Below are 22,938 nucleotides of genomic sequence, written 5' to 3'. Positions count from 1 at the left end.
CAAACATTAAACAACACAACATTAGACAAAGATAGCCTTAGTTCATCACTGAAGCTTAGTGGAAAGGTCAGTCTTTGCACATGCATTGCCACTGAGGGAAAGTAACAGCTAATTGTTAATAATTTAATGTGATTTAGAACACTTTTTATTATGTTTTATTTTTTACCGTTTAGGATGGTTTATGAAATAAAAAGGTCTATGTGAAATATAAAATATTACACACAGGCTTCCAATGCAAAGGAAATAAAAAGCCATTAAATATTTTATATATTAAGTTCATTTGATTTATTTGCTGCATACAACTCTGGAAAAAAACAGACCACTTAATAATGAAGTTTTTCCTTTACCAAATAAAAAAAAACACTGGAATATAATCAAGAGGAAGATGAATTTTTGCACCAGGAGTTGCCTAAAGTTATCCAAAAGCAATGTGTAAGACTCGTGGAGGAGAACATGCCAAGATGCATGAAAACTGTGATTAAACCAGGGTTATTCCACTGAATAAGGATTTCTGAATTCTTAAAACTTTATGAATATGAACTTGTTTTTTTTTTTTTTTGCATTATTTGAGGTATAAAATCGCTGCACCTTTTTTGTTATTTCAGTCATTTATAATTTTTCGCAAATAAATGCTCTAAATGACAATATTTGTATTTGGAATTAGGGATAAATGTTGTCCGTAGTTTATAGAATAAAACAACAATGTTCATTTTACTCACAACAGAAAATCTTCGGTTGCTTCAGTTGATTCAGAAACTGAAGTGGTCTCTTAATTTTTTCCGGAGCTGTCGATTTTTATTAGAATATTACAGTCTTTTTTTCTGAGCATTACCGACAGATTTTTTTTTTCATCACTGGCAGTAATTCAGGTCAGAAAGGGTTAAATCGTTGTGCAGTGAGTCGTTTCCTATAGAAGGGCAATTAAACTGGATCGTTGAGTTGATTAGAGAGATGATAATTAAACCTTTTGTAGAACTACAGTTCCCACAATGCCCCGCGCCTCCTGATGCTACTAGCGTCTGCTGGAGTGGAGAAAGTGTGCGAGCGAGCAGCTGAGAAGCGCAGAGAGAGAGAGACACACTTCAGCAGCTTCAGAACTTCACACACTCCTCTTACACTCCTCTCACACTCGCAAGGGGTGAGCACTCTGGATAAACTACTAATTAAACTCAGAGGAGGCTCTTTCTGACTGTACAGAGCGGGTTTGGAGTGATGTAGGACGCGGTGTGTTCAGTGTGCGCTTCTCCTACTTCAGGAAGACTCCTCACCCCGACCAGTGTCTGTCTGTGCGCGGTGTGTTCAGCATGTGTTTGCCGGGTCCGTCGTGCCCCATGCTGACGGATGGCTAACGGGGAGCTCAGCGGCTCGGACATGGCAGCAGCAGCAGCAGCAGCAGCAGCCCTGCAGCAGTGCCAGCTTCTCCAGAACCTCATAGACATCTCCATCTGCAGCCTGCAGGGACTCCGCACCAAGTGCACGGCATCCTGTCACCTCACCCAGCAGGAGATCCACACACTGGAGGTAGGTAAGGGTCCTGGGTCAGTGGCCCAATACAGTATAGACAGGCTTAAAAACACTCTTCTGGGGCAGTTTCCTAAACAGGGATCAAGCCTAGTCTTGGACAATACATGCGACACATTTTGAATGGAGATTTTCCATTGACAGGAACACTGAATCAAGAATTAGGCTTGATCACTGTCTGGGAAACTGACCCAAGTAGTTTAAGACTTAGAACAAGAACCATGGGTTTCTATAAACACTCTATTGGGACAGATTTAAAAACTTAGTGGCTTATGATGAGTCTTGAGGAAAAAGAAAAACACCATAGATCATTTAAAGTAAGGTATTCAGCAAAAAACAAAAGCAACACACAAGAGAACAAGCAGGGTGCAGCTTTCATGGGGTACTTGCACAAAAAATAGCAGCTAACTAACTAAGTCAAGTAGTTTTATAGCAAAAAAACACGAGTATGGTTAAATATCTAAAGGAATAACTTGGATAAAAACTAACAGAAATGCTGCTTACAGTATATTGAATTGTAAGCCCTGTATTGTGATACTTTTCGTATCGCTAAGTTCTTGCCAATACAAAGCCTTACTGTATTACATAAATAACAACTCAAGTATAGTTAAGAACCTTCTGATTAACCCCCAGCAGACAAGGTTACCTTGTTAAGTTTGTTTAATACTTTGATGTTTTGGTTGTTTTAATGCAACAACAATACAAAAAAAAAACCTGCCTGGCCAAAAAAAAGGGTAACACTAATATGGTAGAGTCTGACCACTGCATTAAGCCTTCTCCAGCACATCCCAAAGATTCTCAATGGGGTTAATGTCTGGACTCCATGTGAACAATCCATGTGTGTAAATGAGGATCTCATGCTCTCTGAAGCACTCTTTCACAATTCCAGCCTGGTGAATCCTGACATTGTCATCTTGAAATTTGCCCGTGCCATCAGGGAAGAAAAAAATCCATTGATGGAATAACCTGGTCTATATTCAGTATATTCAGGTAGTCAGCTGACCTCATTCTTTCAGCACATACTGTTGCTGAACCTAGACCTGACCAACTGTAGCATCAACCCCAAAACATTTGCTTAGTTAAATCCTAAAGATGGCGACTCATTTTTGGCCAGGCAGTGTATACGGTGTGTTCAGTTGTCAGACAATGGATAATGGAGCATAAATGGAATTTTGGAAAGTTAAGGGTTTAAATTAAGTTTGGCATAACTGTCCCTTTAAGATGGTAATTTTTAACGTCAGTTGTGAGATCACAACCTTCACATTATTCTCTTTTCAAGGGACTGAAGACACTTGGTACTTTGACATTAAATCTGGCAACAATATGAGACATATTAAGTGAAATGAATATAATTCAGTTTAAGCTGTCCACCTTGTTGTAGTAAAATATGAAGGTAATTTTAAAAATATAAATGTATATTTAAAACAGATTAAGGCCACCAAGAAGAATTTAGAAAAAAAAAATAGTTTTTGCTTAAATTGCATGCATTTGTCCACCCTGTCATGGCAAGATGCACGGCAGTGACAGGGTTGACAAATGCAAGTAAAAATGTAAAGTGATTAAACTTGAAAAATATAATTTATGTGTAGTCTGAAATTTTGAGGGCCAAAAGCCGTATTACTTTGATAATGACCCTATTATTTAAATTGTTTTGCTATTTTTTTCCTGAGCACTCCTACGTTGCTTTGTTGCTCTTGGATCAGCTGGCTGTTACTCTTTCTATTAATTTCCTACTAACACGCTCATGGCAGGAAAACACTCTTCCCCTCTCCTGCTGTGTGTTTCCTGGTTCTGTGGTCAGCTGTGTGGCTTTGTCCACCTGCCCCACTGCTTTTAGGGAGAAATTATTTTGGGTACTTCCTTTAACGCATGCAAACTACCACAAACCGACATTAACTTAGCAGCCTATAGACCAAGTGAAGAGGGATCCTTTAAGCCGCCCTGTTTGCACATTTACATTTTAGTATCTACTTGCCTTCATGGTTTTATTCTAGCTTTATTCCACAGCCAAACAAAACTGGACCATCTGTGCTTCATGTCATGGTCTACATTTTCCAATAAGAGAAGCCTCTTGTCAGTTGAGACTGTGTACTGTTTCTAATGAGGCTCAGGTACACTGCAGCATCGTGTAAACCCTTCCCTGATGTGAAATGAGAGCTAGAAGGTGTGTGTTCTCAACACTGTATTCCAAGTTGACACCTCTGTGCTTATAGTAACTCCATTTGTTTACATATCTACTTTCTATAGAAGGCATGTCTTGTGAAAATGTCTTTTCATTACTGTTCCCAGAATAAGCCATTGTTGATTAACACCCCATCTTCACTTTGTCATGTAGCTGATTTGTTTATTTTCTCAATGTTTAAGTCTCTCTTTCTCTCTCTCTCTCTTCCCTCTCTCTTGCTCCCCTGTCTCTTGGAAGCAATCCGAACAGTGCTTAATGTAGGTACAGGTAGATGCAGACCAATAATGGCAGCAAGAGGAAGGTACTTAAAGTCTAGTTTTATGTTTCTTGTGGAGACAAGAACTATGGCTGTGTATACAAACACTAGAAATGAGGACTTGATGCCTTGCTGCCCACACTCACCATCTGACTTGGGAAACAGGGTAGTGATAAAGGTCTTTGTATTCCAAATAGAAATGGAACCAAACTTCCTGACAGTGCCAAAGTATGGACTGCTGGCTGCAAGATATGAGGGTTTAGCTGTGTTTTTATTATCTATTAGGATTTTAGTCCTAATTCAAATTGAATGTGAGATTACAGATTACAGCAGCATTTCTTGCGTTTCATGCACATCTTACATGGACTCCGACTAAGCGACAAAGCCTGTGATTGACAACTTTGAGGAGCACTTCCAGTTCTAGATCTGTGTGCATCTATGCTTCCAATAATTTGCACCTCACCATAAATAGAACTGTGATAATCGCTTTCATAGAACTAAGCATCATACAATTTCACAAAGCCTCCTGCAGTTCAGAAGCATGCAGTAGAAGGTGTGGTGCTTTCAGCTTTGTCAAGTCGCAAACCACGTTTCTCAGGAAGTATGATGAGGCCTTTATTTATTTATTTTTTATTAATTCTCTTTTAATTGTTATCACATTTTCTCCCCAATTTACAAGGGCAATTGCCCAACCCACTCATCAGGACTCCTCCCATCACAAATAATACCCCAACAGACCAGGAGGGTGAAGACTAGCACATGCCTCCTCCGACACATGTGAAGTCAGCCAACGCCTCTTTTAAAACTGCTGCTAAGGCAGCATTTCCGTGTAGCATTAGAGCACGTTTGGAGGAAAGCGAAGCGACTTGGTTCTGATACATCGGCTCACAGACGCCTTGTGCTGAGTGATGTGGGGAGAGAGCCACATCTACTCACCCAAGGAGAGCAAGGCCAATTGTGCTCTCTCAGGGCTCCAGCAGCTTATGGCAAACTGCATGAACAGGATTTGAACCTTTGAGTCCTTTAAATAAACACATTAGAAGCTGTAAAAATCACCACAGAGAATGCATACTAATAGACTAACAGACATGCAATCAGCATGAAATCAGAAATATTAGCCTCTTTTATACAGCTTGTGAAAAGCCTAGGTACTTAGGTAAGTAAAGAGTAAACTGTAGAAGTGCTGATACTGTATACCAATGAGTTCTGGCTCACTTCAATCACTGCCTACAAATAAGCAGAGTATAAATGCTATATTCTTGGTTGCTGTCTTTAAGTGAACATAGGGAATGCAGTTGCTTGTGTGGCCATCATATTCAAGCACATGTAGGTGTGCACTAGAGGGCAGTGTCCAAACCGAAAGGTAAAGAAAATGAAAAGGAATGTTTTGCCTTTTTCTGCCCCATCTTCTAGTGTGACTGCATAGCCAGCTAGTGTATAAGTCTAGATACACATGTGCCATAGAGATTGGGGGATTTGTTCTTTCATTGTTTCATTGATGTAATGCGATTATTAGAAGGGATGTTCACAAAGATTTTAGACATATAGTGTGTCTATTTTTTAGAAATATAAGCCAGTCTCCCCTGTATTGTTTCTGGAGTTACTTGTAAATGTAAATGTTTTAACATTTATCTTTAGACAAAAGAATACAGTCACAAATGAAACGGTCACTACCCATTTTCATGTTATATAATTTTATTTAAAATGTTTTAGCCCATTTTCTTCCAATTTACACAGCAAATTACTCAATCCACTCATTAGGACTCCCCTATCACTAGTGATGCCCCAACAACAGGCTGATGAAGACTAGCACATGTCTCCTTTGACACATGTGAAGTCTGACGTAGCATTGCCGAGTAGCTCGGAGGAAATACATCATCTCACAGATGTCTTGTGCTGATCGACATCACCCTTTGGAGTAGGGCTGTCCCTAACGATTATTTTTTAAACGATTATTCTAACGATTATTTTTTTCGATTAGTCGACTAATCTATTCATTGAGAAACATATTTAAATAATTATTATTTTACGTTTTAAAGCAAACGATAAATTACTATATTTATATATAATAACAACAACAACAACAACAACAACAACACAAGCCTACTAAAAACCAAACCCCACACTTATAATCACTTACATGTACAGCACGTTGTTTAGATCTATAACGCTAAAAATGGATAAGCTCCCATACACCACAACCGTGTGTTGCACTGTTTTCTGTGACCGCTAGATTTTGTGACCACTGGCAAGTAGTTCTCAGCAGACCGGTGCACTGGCCGATTCGAAACGTGTTCGTTTCTAATGTTTACCCCGACTGGCCAAAACGGTTAAGTTTAGGGCTGAGGGTAAGGTGTAGGTATAGAAAGCTTCCGTTTTGCCAATGAACGCTCATAACCGTGAGCACTGGTCACAAAATTCCGACGGTGACAGAATACGGTGTGACACCGCAGCGCCGACGGCGCTAGCTAAAATAACTTAAGGCAGCTAGCTTAGCTAAACACCTGAACTTATGAATAATGCTACTGTTTCTGGAAACTATATATATAAATATAAACCAAAAATGTATAATTTCTGCCTGTGGCAGGTTTAAAACCTTTGGTAGACAGCCTTAAGTCTTTTTAAGGACACCCGCGGAGACCCTGATGTAAACGGTAACTTACTGTGTGACCCTGTTGACATAGTGCTCCTGGATGTTTGCGCTTCAAGTGCTCCTTTTGCACATATGGCAGAGGACCACATTGTTGCCCTTTTGCGTGAAATGCTCCCAAACTTTAGATGCCCGCTGGCGTTTTTTTGTAGCTGGAGATTGCTCTCCGGAGTCCAAGCTCTCTAGAGCTTAGATTCTCTGCCCGAACCCGACATGACCCGAGGCCCGCCCGTAAATCCGACCCGGGCTCCAGAAAATAGTCCGAGATGTAGGCGTCTGTTTTTTAATTATATTTTTATTAAAAAAAAAAAAATAACGAAAATAACGAAAACTGAAAGTGAAACTAAACTAATTTATTTATAAGCGCTGTTTTCACTACCGCAGTTCTACAGCGGGGGTGTTGTGCCGATTCTGTCCGCGAAGCGGGAGTCAGATTCAGCAGAGAGTCGGATTCGGCACAAACGCGGCGGCACCTCGCGGTCCGCGGTGTCAGTTGTAAGCGCTCGCGCTAGCCGCAAAATACGGCAGAAAACACTGAGGGAGCTGCAGAATTATGAATGGGACTAGAATATGAGCACGAGGAGATCAAAGAGAACCTTCACCTGTGAAGTGTTCTCACCAGAAGTCTCACCACCAGTTGCGTGTTCTCACCAGAACACGCAAATCTCTCTCTCTCTCTCTCTCTCTGTGTGTGTGTGTCTCTCTCTCTCTCTCTCTCTCTCTCTCTCTCTCTCTCTCGCACGTGAACTCCTCCGCGTTTGACCTGCAGAACTGTGTTTAGCTGTTCTTAAAAATTATTTTAATTAAATAATAGTTCTATTCTTCTATGTTACCGTGTTAATTAACATAATTCTGATCATATTTCGCTCATTAAAACAGCCCGAAAACAGCCAGTTGGAATTTTTGGGCCCGATCTAACCTCTAATGCTCTCCACAGGCGCCGCCATGTTTACGACGCGCCGACGCACGTTATGCAAATCGATGTATTTTTGTAATCGATGACGTCGATTATGTCGACGCGTCGCCCCAGCCCTACTTTGGAGTAATGAGGAGAAAAAGCGCCATTTACCCACCCAGAGAGAACAAGGCCAATTGTGCTCTTTTGGCTCTTGGTAGCCGATGGCAAGCTACATGAACAGGATTCAAACCGGCGATCTCCTGATCATGGTGGTAGCACCTTAGTCCACTGGACCACTCGGAGCCTGTAAATTGCATCCATTTCTGGCATACACAGATTATTAAAACTTAAAAAAAAGCTATTGACATAATAACTGATTCCAGATGTCCAGGGATAGAGGCGTATAAAACTCCTTAGTGTTAACCTCTAGTGAACAGTGAACCTCTAAAATTTTGGTGCTCCATCCAGTACTTTTGGGATTAGGTGAGTTGGGATCATTTATTATCTCAACCTCACTAACACACTCGTTGTTGAATGCAGTAAAATCCTCACCGCAGTTCTTCAAAAGCTAACCGCAAGCTTTTGTTTAATATATATATTTAAATTTATATTTAGAACTTTTTTGTTTATATAGTGTGTTTTGTATACTTGACAAGCATGCAATGTATCATCACTAGAAGTAAAGCATAAACTTTTTATCTTTGTTGTAAATAAATGCTGTTAATTTGAGCAGTCCTAGAGAATAAGCAGCTTGAGCTTTCTCCCTCATTGTTGGGGCTGTTTGTCTATTTACGAGCATTAATCCATACATATTGTTGTATTGTCATGCCTTTTAGACAGGCATTTCCAGTCCCTCTCAAGTGGAAGTCAAGTTCCCATGACTCTTTGCTGGTCTTCTCTCTCAGGCCTTATGTACTGAAAAGCTAACTCACTTTAAGTGGTTCTCTCTCACAGTTCAGATTTAGAAATAGCTCTCTGTCAAAGCTAATGAGAGAGAGACTCTGCTAAATAGCAGTCATTCTAAGTATCGTGCATTTTTCTCAGTTTTAGTCGTCTTGCGGACAATCAGAGTGTGGCTTTGGTGTTTTTCTGTTTTCTCAAGATTGTGATGATTCAGATGCTGCAGAAAAGATTGAAATGATTGTGGTTGGTAAATGAGAATCTCTGGCCGTCAGTGTGTCTTCACAAGGCTGTTGGAACAACTTGAGAATGCTTCTGCTGTGCTGGTGCAGCTCTTGCTATATTTAGCCATCTGTCTTTCCCCCTGTACACATTTCAGAGGTAGATGCTAGGTGCAAAAGACAAAATAACCCAAGTGGGATCAGTCAGTAAAGGAAAACGGAGGAAATTTGGAGCTAATAATAAAAGGGTGTCAGACAGACTATGTAGGAAACCTAATAATAGCAACACAAAGCACTTTTCTGAATCGTTTGAAGAGACTGGAGCATCCGTTAGGAGCTTAAGGAACAAAACCTGCAGTACACACAGGCTCTATAAACTCTTTTAGTTCAACCCGCTATGTGTTTAGGCTACTGAAATTAGCAGGACTTGTGATCCATCAAGTGCATACATTCAGACTAGGGCTGCAACAAATGACTGTTTGCTGATGGTCAATTATCAAATATTGATTATTAAACCAATAAACCAAATAGGTTTGCCATGAGTATAATTTCCCAAATACGTTTAACTGAAATATAATTATGAATTGCCCAGTTGGCAAATGACTTGTATGTAGCTTTAAAATTTAGCTTGACATATATGCTAACAACGAAGACAGAATAGATGAAAAACTGATATCGAAATATTTAAGCAACTGAAAGCTAATATAAAGTACAATAGATTTCTTCCCCCTGCAATGTAGCATCAATAAAATGTTATGAATCAGTTTTCCTTCTTTCCTAATCAGATTCTTCCAATTTTTTAATATTTCTAACATTTTTCGCCCAATCTACGCCCAATCTAAACCATTTTCGACCAGTTTAGCAAGGCCAATTGTCCCACCCATTCAGCTGTTACTCAGCTGTATATCCTCCATCACTAGTGATGCCACAACACAAGGAGGGTGAAAATAGCACTGGCCCCCTCCGATACGTGTGAAGTTAGCCTCCACCTCTTTTTGAACTGCTGCTGATGCAGTATTGCCGAGTAGCATCACAGCGCGCTCAGAGGAAAGCACAGCGACTCGGTTCCAATACATCAGCTCACAGATTTCTTGTGCTGATCGACATCACCCTAGGAGTGATGAGGGGGAAGAGCGCCATCTACCCACCCAGAGAGAGCAAGGCCAATTGTGCTTTCTTGGGGCTCTGGCAGCTGATTGCAAGCTGCATGACTGGGATTCGAGCCAGCGATCTCCCAATCATAGTGGTGGCACTTTAGACTGCTGAACCACTCGGCGCCCCAGATTCTCCTAATTTTTTGGTATCCTCAAAAATTAAAAAGGGAGAGAAGTCAGTGTTACTTCTATATTTGCATCAGTGACTTTTAAGTTTGACGCATATACTGCCGTCTGTAATTATAGAACTACAAAATTCCCTTAAATGTTGAGAGAGGCTACTAAAATATAGAAGTGCTATTAATTAATGTTAATGTTGCTCTACACTAGTTGTTTTATGCAGTTAAATGAAGTGTTTGCTCTAGACTGCACTCAGTAATAGCCTGTACATAAACAACAGGCACAGAAATGCTATAAATTGACCTCGAAAAAAAAATGCTATATATATATGAATCCATTAAAAGAACAGAGGTTGAGGGCACTGGTGGTTGGTCTCAGTATATTTCACTATCAGGCAGCTGACATCATGGAGCTGGTGCAGGCCAGGAAAGCAGCAGTTGTTTCGCAGCCACGTGTTGCATAATAAGGAGCAGGTGTTGAGTTTCTTCCTCTGCCGCTGGAAGTTTATCAGGATCAGACTGGTTCATAACCGCATGAGTCTTCCAGAAAAGGAGGGCAGCTGCATTCAGAGACTTGTATCGAGATCTCCAGCTTGGTTTGATTTTATCTTGCCTTATTTGTGCATCTGCACTTGCGCCACATTCAGTCATGCGTGCGCATTGCCTCTCATTGCTAGTGTGATGAGTGAGGCTGGATGAGTCAGTTGGGACATAAATGTGTGATTTATCTCGAGTGTGTGTCATCGTGTTTTGCATTGGCAAGCAGAGTAGGTCAGTGGGTTTTGGGTGTGAAGACATTCAGAATATTCCTAGTCTTGAGTTGTTTTTTTGGGGGTGGCATTTTCGGAAATTTACTCTTTTAATATGCTCCAAACAATCAGTAGAGCTTAGTCTTACGATTATTTTGTATAGAAGCTCTTCTGTGTATTGTTCTCCTCAATAGATTTTTTTTAAAGCCATTATTTAGCCACATTGAAGTTGGACAATGATGAGGTAAGGAACCTTTAGTGTACTTGTGTATATTATTTCAGTCTTAGCATTTCATGATAGACCAGTAATATTGGTCCAAAATCACTTATGTTATGGTATGTTATTTAAAGTGAATATACATTTTCCTGTAAGAATGCAACTTCAGAGTCAGCCATAGAGGAGGACTCGTGCTGAAAAAGGGGATGAAACTCTGGTCGAATAGGAGGCACTGGATTATTTGAAGGAGGGCGAAATCAGGCCCTATTTATGCGAGTCTGGTAATATTTGGGTGGATGAACATCCTCAGTACTGCAGTGACACTGAAATGTTGGGTTGGTGTGTGTTGTAACTGCCCAGGGACTGCAGATTAAAATTAGCCATTTGGCTAAATGTAGCACAATTGAGTGGATCACTACCGATAATAATATCATGATACTTAATATAGCTCACAACAGTCCACTACGATACTTCCTGGCATCTGTGTTACTGAAGAAAATACCATGAATTATGTATTAATTTTTTTTTGAGCTCCTATGTTTTAATAAAAATGCTGATATTTGACACCATGTATTGATAATGTATTGCAGACAAAAATAATATGACATATCACAATATTGATATTTTTTCCTATAGTGACGTATCTAAATGTCAAATTATGTTCTTTTTTCACTTTGACAGTTGACTGACTTTCTTCACTCTTAAAAAATTAACATAACTCAAGAGAACCATTTTGGATATATGAGGGTAAAGAATTTTTTAAAGTTCTTAATGTTTGCAATCACACATCTCAATTACAAACAAGGTATGGCATGGCTTAAAGAATCATTATTGACCAATAATGGTGCATTATCAGATTTTCTTAATATAAAAAAAGGATAATCACATCTATGTAACAGCCTGTTTTTCTTCATATGTTTGAAGAGCAGTTTGCGGGAACTAGATTTTGAAATTTCTTGTGAACAGAAACCTAGACATTGTGAAGCAGGAAGTTCAGTAATGGGTCATGGTCCCGTACAGTCTCTCAGATAGTGGTGTTTTGTAATATTGCTGTTTAAAGTTATTTATTTGTAGTTTTTACCAGTAAATGTTTGCGTTCCCACCCAGTCAGGTGAAGCTGATTGTAGAGAGTCTGGTGGAGTTAGTAGAGGTTTGTCCCCTTTTGCATTGCAGTCTGACTGTGTCATATTACTAATCTTTATCTTAGACTACACCTCATAGTCAGTCACTGTTATCTGTAGACATGGCGAGTCTGTGTGATAATCTTGAGTGTCTCTTCTTAAGACACTTTTACTCTTTCATTTGTGAGCTGTAATCCTTCCACATAAATAACAGTCACTGGTGTATAATCGTAAACATGATGAGTATTTTAAAGCTTTAGATCTCGAGACTGAGAGGACAACCTTCTATTCCATAATGTTGGATCATAGAGTAGTGTGGCTTTGTAGTAAGTGACTGTTCTGTATGTCATAGTTTTAGTTTCATGCCTTTAGTGTCTATTTATTCAGGCCTCTATTTATTTAGAGCTGCATTGGCTAGTTTCTCATGTCTAGAATAAGACCCTGCAGTGTCATGAAAGAGTATTTGCCTCTCCTGGTATCCGCTGTTTTTGCCAGGTTTGGGATAGTTAATTGTTTCAGATGATGGATTGATGACCAGGCATTGTCTTAAAGAATTTTTGGCAGAAAGTAATTGCTGTATTTTGTCTGTTATGACAAATTGCCTAGGCCCTGGTTTAGCAATGAATTGCACACCATGACACTATCAAAATTATGTTTGGCGGGATGTAGAGTGTCAAGAAAAAGTACCGTATGTTTCGCACTAAAAATCCACCAAAAATTGTCAGTGTGCCAGTTAGGTTGTAAGGAAAAGCCACTCCGCTGAAGTACAACGTTATACAGAAGTTTCAGTTTAGTTCTCCAGCTGTATTAGCATTAGCCACTAACCGCGAGAACCGCTAGCACTTTGGCCATCCAGAGGTAAGTATTATCGGCCTGCTGCTAACCCCGGCTAGCACTGCTGAAGTAGCATTAGCATTGGTCGCAAAACACACTGCTAGCTATTTTGCCACTGAGAGGTAAGTAATATCGGACTGTAGTTTACAGTTTTCTTGTTTACCATGTTAAAAGAAGCTACGTGAGAACTGCTAGCTGATATTGCCCTGACTTACCGGAACACTCAGGGTTCCTCAGTGTAGCTATCGGTTAGCGGCTAATGCTGATGCTTCAGCTTCAGTGGAAATCTGTAAATAAATGCAAGCGCTTTACCAAAATAAACATTTTTTTAAAGTACTCGTCTTAAATGTTTTTTTTTTTAATTACAGTTTTGATTACTTAACTTAGCTTAGAGATCTGCTGAATTAGAAGGAAAACATGGGGCCATTTCCTACCACTAGTAACTAGTGTTGCATAAGATGCACTTTATAATCTGGTGCGCCTTATGTATAAAAACAGATCAGATAATAGACATTCATTAATAGTGCATCTTATAATCCAGTGCACCTTATAGTGCAAAAAATACGGTATGTGAACCCTTTGGAATTTCATTGTTTTCTGCATTAGTTTGTCATAAAGTGTGATCTGAACTTCATTCATATCAAGGATATTGACAAATATAATGTGCCTAAAATAATTCATGTCTTTATTGAGAACAACCATAAAAACCTTGTGGAACCTAGTGAAAAATGTGAACCCTTGTGTTAAAAACTAATTAATTAGTGGTAAAAGAGCTAATATGTGACTAGAGTTAATGTAACTGATTGATTAAAATACACACAAACATTTTGAGTTTGCCCCACACAAGAAGGATACGTAAATGCCACGTCAAAAAGATGATTGATTCATATGAAGCTGGAGTGATTTTAAAGATGTTAGAAATCCATCAGTCCACAGTAAGGCAAACAATCTACAAATGGAGACAGTTTAGGACTGTGGCTACTCTACCAAGAAGTGGGCACCCGGTAAAAGTGACCCCAGGAGCACAACAGAGTCTTATCAATAAGGTAAAGAAACAACCCCAAGTGACAAAGATTTGAAGGCATTATTTGTACAGGATAACCTCTGTGTTTCTATAATTTATAAACCTAGAACAAGCAGAGTGTCTATGGCAGAACACCACAAAGGAAGCCTGTGCTTACTAAAAGAACATTGCTGCATGCCTGATGTTTGCGAAAGAGCACACTGACACTCCACAATGGTACTGGCAAAATGTTTTCTGCACTACATCTGACATAAAAAAAGCACTGAACATTGACTTTTATTCCAAATATCCTGCAACTCATCCAATTTTGCTCTTAATAATTAAGCACTGATCAAGTACTCAGTATGTTTAAAAAATATATTTATGACATGTTAAGAAAATTCATCACAGTACGATAAAAGATTGTCATATTGCACAGCTCCTTTTTATGTCTATTTTTAAAAAGTCCTGCTTTCAGCTCATTAGTCTACAGAACATTATTCCAAAGACTTATTTTGGCCATTTATGTTTCTTTTTGTTCTTTGCAGTTTCCCACAGATCTTAGTTTTACTATTTCTATTTTTAACAGTGCCATCAATAAGGCTCACTGGATTGTTTTGTGACTTCATGGGTTTGCATCCCAGGTTATGCTGCTTCAGAGGCCATCAGCAGCCAAAACCAGAGAGAGCACAACTGGCCATACTCTCTATGTGGATGGGTAGATGGCAACCTCTCTCGTCTAATCACTTCCATTGTGATGCTGGCCAGCACAGCTGATTGTTCAGAACTGGGGACCTGCGCTTTACTCTTTGAGAGCATTGGCTGCGTGGACCCCTGCTAATATACATACAGAACCAGAAGATTTTTTCCTATATTGAAATTATCGGGATTCCTGCGTGAAGAGAAAGCAAACTATTATAGTAAATAATAAATGTCATTTATTATAAAAGTTTGCTCTCTCTTCACGCAGGAAACTGAAGCAGGACTTTCAGTTTAGGAAACAATCTTTCTTTTCTGTATGTATATTAGCATGAGTACATGAATCTCTTTTTAGTGCTGCTGTAATTTATATTATGTATGATTTTCAGATGTTCACTTGACTGTGTTTATTGTTAAAAGTAGAGTCAAATCATTTTTATAATTATACATTTTTCTGAGCTAAAATTTAAATTAAATTCTTAATTAAAAAATGTAAATATAAAACTGTTTGCTGGAGTTCTTGGCAGTTGGAATTTTTAGCTTCTAGAAATCTGTATTGAGATTGGGTGGGCCCTGAATAAAATTGCTGAGTTAACCTGTTGATGGTACTGTATGTCGTCTTAAAGGATTGTTCCCTTTTTCGTATGACAACAGAAGGCGTTTATTTATGCATGTTTACATATTCTGACCTTTTATAAATCTGCTTTTTTTGGTGTTTTGTGTGTGTCATACCAAAAACACGTAGAAAAGACGTAAAACCTTTATACTGCTTGTATTATTGTATTAATTGTATTAATTTCTGTTTTATTTTACATACACTGTAAAGGTGTCAAGTTGTGTAAAAAGTAAATTAAAATCGTAAAAAGTTTTACCATTGTTCAGAACTTGTAGACTAGTTTAAAGAGATAACTAAAAGGACTGTCTGTGTTTATTCTGTAAGATGAAGGCTTTACCTGTGTCAGCTGATTATCTTGCAGATCCTGTTTACCTGTATTCGCTGCGCTGTTAGTTTTGGCAGCGTCTCTGTGGGTGTTGACTGTTTTAAACACGTTTAGTTTGTCAAGATGAGGCGTGTGTCCTAGAGGGATGTGTCAGCCGTAATTACATTTAGAATGCACGCAGGACCAGTTACAATTCTAAACTCTAAATCAAGGATCTAGCTCTAATAATGTTGACGGTGTATTGCAGTGTTGAATGCTATAAATATCTCCAGTCAGAGGCAGCTTAAATATGGGAGAGGAATCCCTTTAATGTGAGAGGTTTGGTTCAGTAGGAATGTAGGCTATTGTTCAGTGGAGTGAGTGTTTGAATTCAAAGTGGTTTTCAGTGTATATTTACTCTGTCTCTGTGGAAGGAAAGTTAACACAGGCTTCGGAGGCCAGTCAGGTGGAGGAGAGCATGGGCCTCTAAACCAACTGTTTGTTCGTATCAGGAAATCCCCATGCGGTTTTCTTTGCAGCTTTTTTCTTATTTTTTCCCCCTTTCGTTTCTCTACTCTTTCTTTCCTCCACCAGTCTTTTATTCGGCTTTGTCGATTTCTTTGTCTGCTCTTTTCCCCAAATGTGTTTCTGTAGAGCAGAAATGAGGGTTTATTTCTGTAAAACAGGAAACTGGTAATAATTCAGAACTGAAAATACATTTTTAATGCATTTTTATTTTTGTGCCATGAGGTGTTAGCACTGTGACACTTGTGTACAGTTAAGGTATGTACAGGTTGGTGAAATGTCATTTCACAAAATTATTTATATTACATTAAATAGGACAGTAATACACAGTGTGTCCATATGCTTTCCTGTCATCTGATTAGTCATAAAATATCCAGTAATGATGGCACATTGAAAAAGAACTATCAAAAGTATGTGTAGAAATTACTTTTATTTTGTATTTCACATGCTGGCCTGTACTAAATCCAGTTATTAACCAGAACTAATTATACTCTTCAGTACTTCTGTACTGCTATAAATTGTAAGGTATTATCTTGAGAATGAGGTTCAGCACTGGCCAACATGCTCATGGCAAGGTGATGTGAATTCTATTACTCAAATTGGACCGATTAAAGATACTGCTTCATTACTCCACATGGTGGCCCTAATCAAACGAGCAGGTTAAACATATTGTTCGTCAAAATCTGTGAAACTGACACCAATAAATCTATAATTCCTGGTAGCGCTGGGCGGTATGACCAAAAATGTATATTACAGTATTTTTCAAGATTCTGACTGTTTTACGATATATCACAGTATTTTTATTATTATTATTTATTTAAATATTTTTGTATGACTGGGCTTTTATATAGGTGTGACTTGGTGTACTGTTAGGAGTTTATATTATATAAAACACTAAGGCTTTAAATTAAGGCTGTGATAACTATTGTGTTTATTTTGTCCCACAAAATTACACAATATATGAAGGAACACGACTGACCGCGCTGTGCATCGCCGAGCTATGGTGTGGGGTACACGTGGGTTTGACGCAGGAGTATAAATTGGCTCCACAGAGCTGAGCTTCTAGTGCGTTAGCTTGTTGTGCTAACTGGCTAGCGTTATCTAGTTAGCTGTCCCAGCGTGCTTGTTTGGCGGTGCTGTTCTACTTCTACACAGCGCTCTGCTGCGCTGTGAAAAATCCATACTGGTTCTAAACAGACGTACCCAGCACTAATTCCTAGCAATTGCTTATTTAGAAAATGTATCATCTTTAGTAGCACAGATAGTGTGAAGTATCATAGAAACATGTCTTGGGCTGTATATCAAATATTCAAGAATCATAACATTATGATAACATTGTTATCATGGCCAACGTATTGTAATATCGCATCATGAGATGCCCTGTGATTCTCACCAGTGGACAGCAGAGTATGTGGTAATGATCATGAGTGGTGACCAATAGCTTTGAATTAACTCAGAATTGTCTATGCATATCTTGCTGTCAGTCATGGCAGACATGGCAAATTTAATGGGTCACGATACTACTTTCTATCCCATGACATTGGCTTGTTTATGGATTAAGCAAATAGAATTGTCACATGTAAAGTTTTGGTCAGCCTTATGTCCAACAACCCATGTTTTTTGTTTTTTTCTATCTACACTTCCTCTACTTGTGCCCAAACAACTCCTGCACTAAATTTCTAAAATTGACAGAAGAATAAAATATGTATTTTATTATGTATGTTTGTTAATCTGTAGAGAACTTTTTTTTTTACTTATTTTGAGAGTAAACAAAATGTGTAATTTGAATAGGGATGTTAATATTTGTTTATATATAGTATTTTCCATGATGTTATCCTGGTGTTGTTATAAACAATAGGAATGAGTTCCTTGTAATCTGGAGTAGTGTGTGTACAGCTATCGCAGTCTGACATGTAGTAACTTGAGCTAGCGTTGTCTACAATTACTCTCATCAGCTATTACAACTGTGTGACGTTTCTTACATGTGTTGAAATCTTTCAGATCAAATCAGACGGCTCTCAGACGGAGTAATGTACGTGTTTTTTGTGTTTTTTAGTTTTTGTTTTTCCTTTGGGCTAATTTGACAGTATTACTTTAGTGCGGCCTACAGCCACAGCAGCATGTGGCCTACTAACTCAATGAGGAGTTGGAGTTACACTACACAACCCAGTATCCCTTTAATGGCTGTGTGCTGTATAGCTTTACGCCGGGAACACGCTCCACTCTGAATTACCAGGCTGCCGATCAGTCAGAGGCCATTATGATTAAGTGAATGCCAGCTTTTGCCACGCTCTATTTGCACAGATAGACTGGCTGTGTACCTGCAGTAACAGATACCATAAATAGTGTGCTTTGTAGCCTGCTCTCTTAACCTCCCCTAACTGATCCATCAGACAGCTTCTTTTGTGCTATTGTGTAGGGCCGCTGCTCCACCAGACTCCAGGCTGGCCGTGTTCTGCTGGCCTGCAGAAGCTCAGACAGGTTATTGTCAAACTGGCTTTTAAGTTAAGCAGGCGCATATGAATACCCCAACCGCACGCTGCCCCTTGAGAGGTGTAACGGAGAAGGCAGATGAAGCGGGAGATAGTCACTGAATACAGCAACGGCCCCTGCGCGATCTGCCAGGCCGTGTCTGGTGCAAACTAACACCCCGCTGTGTTTGAGGTTCGCTCGTAGACGAGCAGTGCATTAAATCAGCCTGGGGGCATTCTCACAAGCAAGCGGCGTGCCTCCTCCTCCTGCTCCACAACTGCTGAAACTTTAATGCTGCTCCTCTCCTCTCCTTCACTTAAACGCTGTCGGACAGTGCAGCCCTGCAGGAGTGTGGGGAACACAGTAGTAGGCCTCTTCTTCACATTACAGGCTCAAGCTGTAAGCCAGGATCATACACAGACTGCCAAGGTGTGAAAACACAGGTTTGCGACTGACTAAAATGAACCTTGACGACAACTATCAGACATTCATTGCTATCTTGGCATTCTGGATTCTGAATTCTGCTTTGGTGAGGCTCCTAACATTCTGAGTAGGAAATCCAACCTGTAGGAGCGTTCCAGCTAAAATTTCCTAGTAACTTTCAAGCTTAAATGGAACACAGCATTAGTTCAGTTTAATTAAGTGAAGATCATATACAGCTCTGGAAAAAAATAAGAAACCACTTCAGTTTCTGCATATGTTTGTCAGATTTTGCTATTTATAGGTATATGTTTAAGGAAAATGAACATTGATGTTTTATTCTAAAAACGATGGACAACATTTCTTTCTACTTTCCAAATAAAAATATTGTCATTTAGAAAATGCAGAAAATGAGAAATGGTTGAAATAACAAAAAAGATACAGAGCTTTCAGACTTCAGATAATGCAAAGAAAACAAGTTCATATTCATAAAGTTTTCAGAGTTCAGAAATCAATATTTTGTGGAGTAACCCTGGTTTTTATCACCGTTCTCATGCATCTTGGCATGTTCTCCTCCACCAGTCTTACACACTGCTTTTGGATAACTTTATACTACTCCTGTTGCAAAAATTCAAACAGTTCAGTTTTTTTTCGGTTTGATGGCTTGTGATCATCGGTCTACCTCTTGATTATATTCCAGAGGTTTTCAATTTGGTAAAATCAAAGAAAAACATAATTTTTAAGTGGTCTCTTTTTTTTCCCCAGAGCTGTATGCAAAATTATTTGAATAGTAGTAAGAATTTGATGGTACTGATGCATTTTGTCAAGATTATAGAAAAACATGATTTTTTTTTGTGGCATGACTTAATTTGACCACGAGTACAAACTAACAAGGTATAATATATTCTATTTTGATTTCAGGTTGACTTTATAGACTAGTCTAGTATTTGAGCTACATGTATGTCAGCTCGGACACCACTCTAGGGCTGCAGGAACAGTTATGAGTGACCTCTGTCAAGAACCAAACTGTGTGAGGTATTCTTTCTAGCCTCCTCTAACTGAGAACGATGGGCAGCTCTGTACAGACTGCTGTAGACTGTAGTGGTTGCCGCCGTCCTTCAGCCTATGGGTGATCTGGCCTCATGCAGCCTGACGTCACAGAGGATTCGGCCTGCCGGCCACCCGTGTTCCAGCCGCGCTGAGTTGCCATGGCTGCGGAGCAGAAACTCCCATGAGGATGGCAGGACGGGCTCCCTCACCATAATAACTGCTGGCTATTTATAGAGAGCTCTGTGTACTCCCAAATGAAAAACCAGACACAATAGTCTTCTCCTCTGAGCTGTCAGACAGCTGCATAGCGTATTCAAGATAACACAGCAGTGATGGACAGCTTGGCAGGCAGCGTGTTACTTATGGAAATGTTTTCATTTTCCATCGTTTTTTCATTGTCTCCATTGTGCCTATCATGAGATTATAAGTTAAAAAATTGCGGAGATATTCTCCTTTAGTATTCCTTTCGTAATGTTCTTTACACTAGATTTTGAAACAGTGCTACCAGAGGTTTAACTGCATTTAGCCGCAAAAGCATTATTGGGGACAGGTACTAGTGTTTTGGAAGCCCAATTCTAGTCATGGACGTATTGAGTTTAGGCCAGGGGTGGGGAGTTAATTTTCCCAAAGGGCCACATGATAACCTGGGAGTGTTTTGGAGGGTCTGACCTACCGACTTAATTTGGCTCAGGCGACATTCACGTTTCAAGTCACATTGCACAAATCCAATTTTTTGCTCAGATCGGATTGATCTGGATTTGGCAATCTTGACGGTTCACATTTACAAATGTAAGTGACCTGTATGTGTTTAATGTGAATGAATCTGTCCCTGAAACGCCTCATATGCTCACATTGATGTACTTGTATTACTATTAATGTTGCCTTCATTATCAACAACAATAAACGTCATATTTGAAAGATGACTTGTAGCTTAATAAAGGTGAAATAGATGTGTTAGCACCTCATATGAGGAGCATCTTTTGTTCAAGTGGAGAAGGGATTTGACTGTTCACATTCATGTTGCATGTCTGTGGAATCGGAAACATATCCGATTTATGACTACATACGAAAGTAGCTCAGATTTATGTTTACACAGCCATGAAAAAAATCAGATCTGAACCACATTGAGCAAAAAATCTGATTTGAGTCACTTCAGCCTGGTAATGTGAACGTAAATTTAATTTCATCTCTTTAAGAATTAAAGAAAATGTTCATGTTTGCAATAAAGACAAGCATTAAATTTTACAAACTTATTACAAATAACTGTGGCTATTTGATTTGTGCTTTAATGACTTAATTTTCTGTCTTTCAGTATTTATTATAAAGGGAGTATGCAAAGATCCTCTTATCGAAAGCCAAAGGGCCGATGTGGCCCCCAGACCATACAATGCCCAGGTCTGTCTTTTAGTCTCTAAGGATGTCTGGCTGATCCAGAATGTCCAGTTTTACTGGTCAGTGCTTTTTAAGTGAACCCCTGCACTGGAAGCACCTAGGCCTGTCATGATGAAAACATTATCGACTTATCGTGCAATATACGGCCATAACTTCAACAACTCCTTGTTTTTATTGAACAAAGAAAGCCCAACAAAATGAATATGTTGGTATGAAACATGATGTAATATAAACGTAGTTATGCATTTTATATTCAGATTCCAGTATCTGAACATTCTTAATAGATAAAACTTCATTGCTCTTTTTGCACTATTATGCTGTTATTTTATCATTATTTTAGTGGCATAAAATTATGATAAAATAAACTAATTCACTAAATTCTGCCACAATATACAGCTCTAGAAAAAATAAGAGAGCACTTAAAATGATGAGTTTCTTTGATTTTCCCAAATTAAAAACCTCTGGAATATCATCAAGAGGAAGATGGATGATCACAAGCCATCAAACCAAGCTGAACTCCTTAAATTTTGCACCAGGAGTGGCATAAAGTTATCCAAAAGCAGTGTGAAAGACTGGTGGAGGAGAACATGCCAAGATGCATTAAAACTGTGATTAAAAAACAGGGTTATTCCACCAAATATTGATTTCTGAACTCTTAAAACTTTATGAATATGAACTTGTTTTCTTTGCATTATTTGAGGTCTGAAAACCTCAAGAAAAAACATTTATTTGTTATTTCAGCCATTTCTTATTTTCTGCACATAAATGCTCCAAATGACAATATTTTAATTTGGAATTTGGAAGAAATGTTGTCCGTAGTTTATAGAATAAAAAACGATTTTACTCAAACAAATATACCTATAAATAGCAAAATCAGAAAAAAATGATTTTTTTCAGAGCTGTTATTGTACCTTAAAAGTTATGCCATGCAAAACTGTATGCACTAGGCTTGGTATTCCCAAGTCCCAATAGAACCTCTATAAGTTTTTTTTATTTTTTTTTAAGTGAAAATAAACCTTCTGAATAGTGTTGTGGTGTTGTTCCTTTAAGAAACCTAACGAAGGCTGTTCTTGCATCAACCCATTTTCACATGACTAACCATATATATAGCTCTGTCTCTCTCACACACACACACACACACATACGCAAGCATGCAGAAACCCAGCAACAGCAGCTTCGCCCACCTTTTGACAGTGAAGTCATTTGTGGGGAATTCCTCAGCTCTGGGCTTCACCGCTCTCTTTGCATTTTGCGTGCAGCGCTTGTTCACGTACACAGAAATTGTTGACAGAAAAATCGCACTGTATCAGTTGCATTAACACATTTGCATCTTGACACCAGACCTTCCTGGCATGTCTTTAATAGCGTGGATTTGACTAATGAGTCATTTCAGAATAATTTTCTTTCACTTTGAGAGTTTTATCATGCAAATCCCCCTCCCCTAATGCTCCAGGGTCATCTTTTTTAGCTTTACTATTTGTGCATATACTACTGCTTATAATGAATACACCAGTCTGACATGTCAAATATCATGGGACGTGGTACAGGTATCATGTGCCATTACTCTTGCTATGTCTCATAGAAGCTAAGGAATGCTGCAGTAGATGTGTACGTGATTTCTGCTGAAGTTGCTTG

At 38.9% G+C, this 22,938-nt stretch overlaps 1 protein-coding gene across 2 annotated transcripts in view; it reads left to right on the top strand.

Moving 5' to 3' along the window:
• The first annotated feature begins 1,031 nt into the window (after positions 1-1,031).
• Positions 1,032-22,938, top strand: part of ksr1b (kinase suppressor of ras 1b) — a 79,396-nt gene continuing 57,489 nt past the window's right edge. For both annotated transcript variants that reach the window (XM_007236853.4, XM_007236852.4), the window contains exon 1: positions 1,032-1,521. In XM_007236853.4, the coding sequence (XP_007236915.3) occupies positions 1,342-1,521 (180 nt within the window). In that variant the 5' untranslated portion in view covers positions 1,032-1,341. The remainder of the gene's footprint in view (positions 1,522-22,938) is intronic.

The sequence above is a fragment of the Astyanax mexicanus genome, chromosome 18, assembly GCF_023375975.1.
Source record: "Astyanax mexicanus isolate ESR-SI-001 chromosome 18, AstMex3_surface, whole genome shotgun sequence".
NCBI lineage: Eukaryota > Metazoa > Chordata > Actinopteri > Characiformes > Acestrorhamphidae > Astyanax > Astyanax mexicanus.
This window is presented reverse-complemented; position numbering and strand designations above follow the sequence as displayed.